This window comes from Lactuca serriola, chromosome 5 (assembly GCF_051521515.1).
Source record: "Lactuca serriola cultivar US96UC23 chromosome 5, Lser_US96UC23_V15, whole genome shotgun sequence".
Taxonomy (NCBI): Eukaryota; Viridiplantae; Streptophyta; class Magnoliopsida; order Asterales; family Asteraceae; genus Lactuca; species Lactuca serriola.
In genome coordinates, this window is record NC_136412.1 from 72,480,779 (window position 1) to 72,490,661 (window position 9,883).

At 36.9% G+C, this 9,883-nt stretch overlaps 1 protein-coding gene across 1 annotated transcript; it reads right to left on the reverse strand.

Moving 5' to 3' along the window:
- Nucleotides 1-3,775: 3,775 nt before the first annotated feature.
- LOC145052611 (cellulose synthase A catalytic subunit 1 [UDP-forming]) lies at nt 3,776-9,471 on the reverse strand. Its single transcript, XM_079000448.1, has 14 exons — nt 9,180-9,471; nt 8,571-8,766; nt 8,297-8,475; nt 8,106-8,226; nt 7,801-7,993; nt 7,450-7,716; nt 6,728-7,073; nt 6,512-6,649; nt 6,292-6,417; nt 5,829-6,041; nt 5,461-5,725; nt 5,178-5,374; nt 4,746-5,096; nt 3,776-4,639 (listed from the first exon to the last, which is right to left on the reverse strand). The coding sequence occupies exons 1-14, from the start codon at nt 9,258-9,260 to the stop codon at nt 4,052-4,054; spliced, it is 3,261 nt and encodes a 1,086-aa protein (XP_078856574.1). The 5' UTR covers nt 9,261-9,471; the 3' UTR covers nt 3,776-4,051.
- Nucleotides 9,472-9,883: the final 412 nt, after the last annotated feature.

Here is a 9,883-nt window from a genome sequence, read left to right on the forward strand (position 1 = left end):
TCCCTTATTTGCCTATTAGTTGATTGTTTTTGGTACAGGAAAATCCCTTATTTTCCTAAAGTAACAAGCAGTCTCTAAGACCGAAAATCGCAAGCAACTGACATGCTTAAAGGTTGAGGCATAGTTTTATATGATAAAGCTATAAGAAGTTCGCACTTGTTAGACGAAGAATAGTTTTAATAGCTACTCGTTCATAAAATCATAATACCATAATAATTGTCTATTCGGTGAGTTTTATAACCATACTAAACATAATATGTCTGTGGCGACGGGCTTCAGGCGTCGAAACGTTTATGAAAAACTGTCACCCAAAGGACTGTAGCTAACAGTCAGGGCGCGGGATCATGACTTCCCGTATAGATCTATACACATTTGACACGCTCTCCTAAATGGGAGACTCTGGTTATAATAGACAGAACTTTAAGTTGTACCTTTTCGCAAAAAGGTAGCGTTGAAGATGTAAATGTCTCACGGGTTCTCAACTAAGTCTGTATTAAAGTGATAGTTTTGTATACACTGTTTATTCTCTCTTACAATGTTTAACTAAGCATAAATCTTAAGTCCTTTGAATGCATAAAATGGTTTAACAAGGATGGCTACCCTGAATACTATGCATTTTGTATAAACCTAGTGCATGCAAGATATAACAAGAGTTTTAATGTTTTCACTCGGGATTAACCGGGTATTTACTTGTATTCTCCCCCGAAATGTATTAAAAGTATATTATAAAGTATTTGAAGGTGTATAAAGGGGATATGAACTCACTTGATTGAAGTGGTTGCCTTGAAGTAGTCGAGAGAAGAATCGAGCAGAACTTCGACAGGAAAAGCTGAAAACGCAGGAAAATCTCGGGATTCTCGGGACTCTCGGGAGTGTAGAACTTCCTTCGGGACTTGGGTGTGAAAACCGGGGCTTCGAGATGGATTATCGAGGTAATTATGCAGAGTAACAGCACTTAGATGGAAAGAGATGAGCACCAAACACGACACCCTTAAGCTTCTATTTATAGAGGCATATTTTGTGTGCCACGTCGTGGCAAAGGGTGTGCCACGTCGTGGTGAGTTATCTTATCCTCTTCCATTTATTGGACGCCCTCAGTCACTTGCCGGGTCGCGGCCAACCTGACAGCCTCAGATTTCGGGTCTCGAACTTGTAAAATCCATAACTTTCGCGTACGAGCTCCATTTTCGACGTTCTTTATATGCACGCGTAGGTGAGAATATACTCTACAACTCTCGTTTAGACTTCGTTGGCTAATTTTGACTTTATTTTTAACAGGCCGAGACTGGAAAAGCCCGTTAAAAATTCATAACTTCTTCATCCGACGTCCGTTTTTGCCAGACTTTTTACCGTTGTGCTACTTTGGTTGAGACATTCGATTCTCATTTAGGTTGTTTCGGCCAAAAGTCTCTCGATCTATATTTCCAGTTTTTAGCTGTCTACTGCTATATCCGGATCTTGGAAAAATCATAACTTCCTCATATGAAGTCAGATTTGGACGTTTTTTACGTACGTTTACGGTTTAATGATATCTAAAACTTTCATTTAGATACTTAAGGCTAAAAACTATTGTATTGAAACTTCGTGTTTTTCGTTTAATTGGTGTTGCCGGTTTTGTCGGAAATCTTAGAATGGTCATAACTTCTTCGTTATAACTCGAATTTTAGTGTTCTTAGTATTTCTGTAAACCTTGACACAATATCTAGCATAGTAGGTAACCCAATAGAGACTTTTGTACATTATATTTTCAAAGTTAATTTCATTATTTCAAAAGTGGTTACAATACTTGACTTTTTAGGTCATTACATAGAGTCGAAATATCATGTTGTCACAGTTTAACGTATACTACAACTTTTATTTAGATCAATAATGCTGAAAAGCACTCTATCATAAATTCACTATTTAAGTCGCGCAGTGTCGTGTCGGTTCCGTCGTGAAACTTCGAGGAGCCATAACTTCTTTATTATAACTCGGATTTCGGCGTTCTTTATATGTATAGAATCCTTGTAACATATTATACAACTTGGTTAAGATTATTCCTTTTAAATAATCTTCCATCAAAAACTCATTTTTGATGCTCATTGTCTCTAAATTGACTTGTCCGAATCTATGGGTGTTACAAAAGAAAATGTTGATGGTTCTTTAGCTCGCTATAAAGCACATCTTGTAGCAAATGGTCGCAGCCAGCGCCCGGGAATCGACTGTGACGAGAATTTCAACCCTGTAGTTAAATCGACCACGATTCGCACAGTTCTCAATCGTGTCATGTCTTATGTTAAAAATTGCTTTTTACACAGGCATTTATAGGAGACAGTATACATGCATCATCCTATGGGGTTTCATGATCCATGTTATCCTGACCATGTTTGTCTTTTGCAGCGCTCTTTATACGGTCTTAAACAGGCCTCATGTGCTTGGTTTCAGTGGTTTGCTCAGTTTTTGCTTCAACTCGGGTTCACTAACAACCGTTGTGACAATTCCTTGTTTTTTTAAACAGGGATCTCAGATTGCTTATTTACTTCTTTATGTGGATGATATCATTCTTACTTCCTCGTCTAAAAAATTTCTACATCAGATTTTTGTTACTCTTGGGACAAAGTTCGTTGTGACGAATCTTGGAGATCTCAACTATTTTTTGGGAGTGTCCTTGGTTAGAGATCCAAGGGGCATGTTATTATCTCAAGGCAAGTATGTTAACGAAATTTTATCTCAAGTCAACATGCTCAACTGCAAACCAGCTAAAACTCCTTTAGATACTTCAGTCAAACTGGATGACTTCGGTCAACCTGTCTCTGACCTTTCCCTGTGTCGTAGTGTATCATAGTTTTGTCAGAGCTCTTCAATATCTTACGTTTACCAGGCCTGATCGTACATAGGTTGTTCAGCAAATATATATATATATATATATATATATATATATATATATATATATATATATATATATATATATATATATATATATATCCATATCTTCATCATTGTCAACCTCTTCATTAGCCTTCCTCCTTTATACACCATAATGGCTAGGGAATTGTTAGCTTCATCATCAAAATGTACTTCACCTTCACCCGGTGACCTGATATCATTAAGGTAGTCTTCATAGTCTATTATTAGGAAGGAAATATAAACCTAAATTTCCTTGTTATGTGCAATAAAATGAGACATAAAGCTAATGTTTTCATCGTCATTAGGCACTGTCCCAAGTATGCTAGGGGCATCAAGAAATGGTGACAAATAGAAAGAGCTTTATCATACTTGAGTTCTCTCATCATGATATAAACATTGTATATTATACAATTTTTTATGTTTATCACATCAAAGTAGTCAACATCATTGTTAATATACATGGACCCTTCCACGGGATCGAGTCGTTATGTCTATCACATTAAAGTAGTCAACATCGCTATTAATATATATCCTTTCATGGGATCGAGTGAATGAACTAGTATGATGCATCTTTATTGTTTACGGTGAAGATGTTATCTTAGGCTCTTATAAATAAAATTGTAGATATGTAAAATAACATCAAACATAAAAGTTAAAAACATCCAAAAACTAATAGAAACATTTTTGAATTCGAAGCTTTTGTTTAAATTAATCGTTTTAACCTCTTGCTTATAAAACTTTTTTTCAATTGAAGATTTTTCCTAAAATATTTCGAAATTCAATAAATCACTTTCCTCACCGATAGTGAATGGCTTCCAATCAAATAAGATATAACGAAGGATCAAATAGTAAATAAGAATCAATCAACAAGAGAATCTTCAATTCATCATTCTGTATGTAAACTCACTTAAATATAAAACGTAGGTATTATCAAATCGAGAACCTTGTTCAACTTCACAACTTGTTCGAAACCTATTCACCAACCCACCAATGAAATGTGAAAAAAAGTTCTATAAATAAACGAATACAACTCCTACACAAACTCACCAAAATTAAAAGAAAATAAATATATAAACTGCACGTCTGGTATTTTCTTTTAACCACGACACGATAGATTTGTTGTTTATATATATACTAAACAAAAATCACAAAACGTCAAAAAACCCTAACAATCAATCCCACATTGCCCACGAGTCGCATCCAGCGAGTCATCCGAGGTGAACGGGTCAATCCGCACCCACAACAGCGAGAAAATCGAAGCAAGAAGAATCGACCACACGATAACGATGGTGGGTGTCCGATTTTGTCTACCCAACAAACCCTTGAGGAAAGGATACAAATGAACGATAACCCAAATCGCGAAAAACAGTTTCCCGAACAACGGACCCCATGACTGGTACCCGCTGTTGATGGCTGAAGAGACGCCGGAGACGATTCCGACTAGGTTCAGAATCAGGACGGTGGTTGGCGGGATGAGGAGAGCCGTCCATTTGAAGATGTAGAGTTCTGCAAAATCACCGTCTTCGTCGTTTGCCTTTGATGTGACGGTGAAATTTGTGTCGATTCCTGCGAGGACTTTGAGTAGACCTTGGAAAACAGCGAAGAGATGAGCGGAGGTGCCACCAATGACCCAAAATTGTTCGTTTCTCCACCAGTCTTCGATGCTTACACCACTCCACCGGAGTTCTAAGATTCCGGTAGCGGCAATGGAGATAAAGAGCAGAATAAACCACATACTAGCGTAGTTGCTAATCTGTAAAGACGATCAGGCAAGAATTAGATGAGATTTTATGATCCAATTCTGTATCTTTCATATTCGAAATTAACATGAAAGTTTGAGTGGGAAACAATAAACATACCTCAGGAATGATGAACTTTCCAGTGAGAAGGCAGACAGCAGGAAGAACACAATAAGCAATTAGTGGGAGAGAGGTGAGAGGATACACGATCGTATTGATGTATGCGAGCCTTTCCAAAGGTTTCAGTTTACCATTATACCCATACCAAATGGGACAATGTCTACTCAATAAAATCTCAATGGAGCCTAAAGCCCACCGAAGCACTTGGTTCAAACGATCAGAAAGATTGATAGGAGCTGAACCCTTGAAAGCAGGACGTGGTGGCATACAGTAGATTGAAATCCATCCTCTTGTATGCATCTTGAATCCAGTCAAGATATCTTCTGTAACAGATCCATAAATCCATCCAATCTGTGAATGTAAACCAAGATTAGTCATATCATGTGAAAGGGTAAAATGGTCATTTTTCACAAGATTAGAAGATAAAATTACCTCTTTACCCCATTCAGTCTTGTCCTCATAACCACAACTAATAACATGGATAGCCTCTTTCAAAAGGGTAGCAGGATTTGTGGTTGGTGGAATGCCTCCATTCTCCATAAAAGTAGCAGAAATGAACACCGAAGATTGACCAAATCGTTTTTCTAAACTCCTTTGTGACATAAGTAGCGACTTCTCCTCATCATATCCTGATAAAATTATATATTTTTTTAAATAAAATTTGATAGTTTTACAGTATTAGAGTTCAAAAAAGAATTATAAAAAAAGTGCAAACCTTCAACACCCTCATCCATATCTTCCATATTGAAAATGGGAACGGTTGATTCAGTTCTTTTCATGGCTCTCTTTTTATCGATATATTTCTTGTTACTATTTCTTCCTTTCTTTCGTGAACCACAACAACTTTTGACAATAATATTTGGTTCCAAGTCAACCTCGGTCAACACCGGATCATATCCATAAAGAGCTTGTCTATTGAAACAACAACCCGTCCCCACATACACGGGACCCTGAATCCCATCCAGCCCTTTCAAATTGATCTACAAAACACACACGACTTAATCTGGTAAGCTATATATTTTTTAAACATCATTTATGTAAAAAATGGTAAATGGAAAGAAGAAAAAAATTAAGGAAACATACATCGAAGAAGACAATGTTGCGATTAGCATATCGATCGTGCAAATCAATTCCATCAAATCTTTGTGGGAATTGAACATAACATGTCTTCCTTCCATAACCAGGATCCATCATGAAACACATAGCTTCTTTAAGAGCTTTACTATTGTTGAAGTAATGATCACAATCGACGTTCAATAAATACGCGCCATTTGTCAAAACCGCAGATACTCGTATCTGTGAATAAAAAAGGGCCGATTAAATAAACCATTAATAACAAAAAAGTAACCTTCTACACTTGGGCACACCCAAAAAGGCGTGTGTGCAAAAGACATAAATACCCTTCTCATCCTCATCATTGAAAGCTTGTTGTGTCGCGTCCCGTCAATGTGTGATGGCAAACTTTTTATTCGATGATGAGGATGAGGAGGGCATTTACGTCTTTTTCACATATAAAAAAGGTGCTAAAAGAGAAAAGTGAACAAACCAAAGCATTCATAGCACCGGCTTTTTTGTGATGTTGAAAACCGGGACGTTTCTCACGAGACACATAAACAAGACGTGGAAGTTCATTGCCATCAGTATCAAGGCCTCCACTGTGTCCTAAGAACACCTATAAACAAATACAGATATTTATGGAAAATGAGAAAAAAAAATGTAAAATGTAATTATATATTCTTTTCTTGGAAGTTAAAATTGTTAATTACCTGGATCATTCCAGGATGATCCCTAGGGTTATTTCCAGGCCAAGGAGTTCCATCTTGCATTTGCCAACCTTCTTCTGGCATCTTTTGTGCTTTGGCTACAAGAGCATTTACTCTCACCTTGAACTCTTCATACTCTCTCTGTCATGTCATCAATATTTTATAAGCAACTTTTAAAGAAAAAAAAAAAAAAAAACTACTTTTAAGACATTTAGTTACCTTCATTGCTCTACGTTCCTTGACAAAAGAAGGCTGAATCTTGTCCTTGAGATAATCAATTTTTTGAGCAAAGTAGAACTCGGGTGCTCTGGGTTCAATGCTGTGTTTCTTGCAAAACGGGACCCACTTTCTTGCAAACTCTGCGGTTTCAGAGAGGGACTCGAATGATAACATGGCAGAACCATCATCAGATACATAGCATGAGACTTTGTCAACAGGATAATCAACAGCTAGAATTGATAAAACTGTGTTTGCTGTGATCAAAGGAGGCTCTTTTAATGGATCCACTGTACTCACAAACACATCGATTGGTGCTAGCTGTGATGGCTCCCCATCCCTATCATATCTGCAACAACAAGTAAAATGACCATTTTACCCTTTTGTCTAATCACTAATGGACTTGATTTGATGAGTACAGGTTTTAGGGCATGTTAATTATTCTTTCCATTAAATGTTGCATAGTATGGATAAATGATGTTGTCTGGATTAAGTGATGTATCACCATGTAAATGACGATTTTACCCTTTTGTCTAGAAAGGATGTTGAATCAAAAGCAAGTGTTTATTTTTCACTTAATGCAGAAATGAGGAAAAGAATGAGACTTTCAACATTAAGGGCTAACTTCTTTACAAATCTGCCCTCATTTGTTTTAGGGCTAATCACAAAAATAACCACTATTATATGTTGGAATTTAAAAAAAAAAAAAAAAAAAAAAACAATACCTCAATGCCAGCCTGTCAAGGTAGGTCTCACGTTCCACAGGGTACCATTTTGGGAACTGATCAAGAATCCATGATAAAGCAAACCAAATCTCACAAATAACAGACACCAACCACAAAGGATATGCATCATTCACAGGATGAGTGACACGATATTGCAAAAAGAAACCCAAAATAATCAACCGAAGAATAATCACAATTCGATATGGAGTCAAGTGAGTTGATGAAATGGGAACAACTCGACTCAGTGGTTGCCTAGCATCATCAGCCCTATCAAAAACAAATCAGATCAACATAAGAAACAAGATTAAAAGTTTTTTAAAATTGGTATCTTTTAGATTAAAAGATGCATACATTTGCAATTCTTCACCATTAGATCCAGTCCTTTCAATTTCACCTCCTTTTCCTTCACCACCATATCTATTTGTCATCTGCATCATATTCTTCTCCTGTTTTAGCTTCCACCCTTCCACTCTTTCTTTCCAGTCAACATTCCCAAGCCCATAAGAATTCAAATCTTTTGATGGGTCCACAATTCGCACAGGAACTACAACAAACGATACCATATGTTAAATGTCAAATTTCTGTGATCTTATAAACTTATTAATACATAAAAAAAATCGTGTTTTTTTGGTAGTATTTGTAGTAAAAAAAGGCACCTGGTTGTCTGGGGTCGATGTATGGAAGTGAATGAGCATGCTTGTCACCTGGGCCTAATGGGCCTGAAGTACTTCTTACTGATAAATTGTCTGGTGTAATACTTGGAATTTCACCAGATACCTGAAAATAGAAGAGAAATGATCGATTAATATATTGTAAAAAGGAAAGATTTACAAGAATCATCACTCACTTGTTGGCCATTAGTGAGAAGGGGAACTGGTTGTTGAGAATCATGTCTAGCAGAAGAAGAAAGATCAGGATCATCTCCCTGCCATTGACGTCTACCCTTGTTTCCTTGAGGATAATTAAACTCATTCTCCAAATCATCAACATCATCCTCATCATCATCACCATCAACTCGAGGGCTCCCTAAAAGATATCATTACCATTATTCTAAATTCATAACTTCAATTATTACATTAAGTTTTTGATGAACATGAGATATAAGGTGTAAGCTTGCTAACCTTTGTGTCTTTTGTATCGAGTCTTGCATTGAGGACAAGATTGATTTCCATCTCTCCTTTCGTACTCATAACATGGCCTGCATACAGGGAACGCACACTCATTGCAAGCAACGAAGATGTCATTGGTTTCAGTGAGGCCTACTGTGTCGCCACAAATCTGGCATATCTGTCCGTTTAAATTCTTCAATGGCTTTGGCTGCATGATCAATGAACAAAATGAATAGTTATTCAACAGTTTTCCACAAATCAAAACTCCTGAAAACCAAATCTGAAGCAGAATTATCGAATCCCGAATCAAAAAGTGGCGTAATTATGCAATCGTTGAGGAAGAACGTGAACTAACGAATCAGTTCACATGTCAAATCAACGAAAAGCAGCCGAAAATACAAAAAGGGAAAGACGAACTCGTGTATCAAAATTCAACAAGCAGTCACTACTGAGCTGATTACACTTAGATCTAAATGAAATTGACAAAATTGAATTAAATAAAACTTATATCATTATTTCACTGGTACACACTGGTGCTTCACTTAACGATTAGATCTATACAAACAAATCAAATTTCAGTTCAAAGACATAAGGTATTAAAGAAAAAGTGAAAACACATACCCCTCCATCAGAATCATGCCTTATTCTCACCAACTCATTCCTCTTATGCGATCCAGCCACCAATCCGGCATTCGCCTCCATCTCTTCCAATTAAAGAAGAAACAGAGGATGAATCGATAAACCCAAATAAGATCAAATGAAATTCGAGGTATTCTATGAGTTGACGTGAGATCTTAAGAAGGAAAGAGGAATTTGAGATGGGTTTTTTTGTCGAAATCACATGGGCATCGTCTTGAATCTTCAAGCGGCCATTTTGGGATATCTTCTTGAGTAGGCTTCTCCTTTCACTTGATATAAACCATTACCTTTTGGATTATTTTATTTGCACAGTTGTGTAATAAAACAATTATACCGGTGTAACCGGTTGCCGGGAAACGGTGGCCAGCTCGGCTCGGCTTCACCAAGTCTAGATTTTGACTTTAGATTTAAACAACCACGTATATCAAGCCACGTGCGAATTTTGCTGTAACTTGGTCACCATCTACAGTCGTGACCTCTCACCGGTGTTCTCTCTTGGGTAATATTGTGCTGTTGACAGGGTGTAGTTGTTGTGTATACCGGTGACAGCCGGTTAATTCTGTCCGACACTTAAGTGGCTGTCGGTGCTTGTTTTTGCTTATGTCACTTCTTAAATTCCGTGTATATAATTTGTATTGCTATTTGAATTAAAAATCAAATCATAAAAATTCATTGTTTTTTTCTCT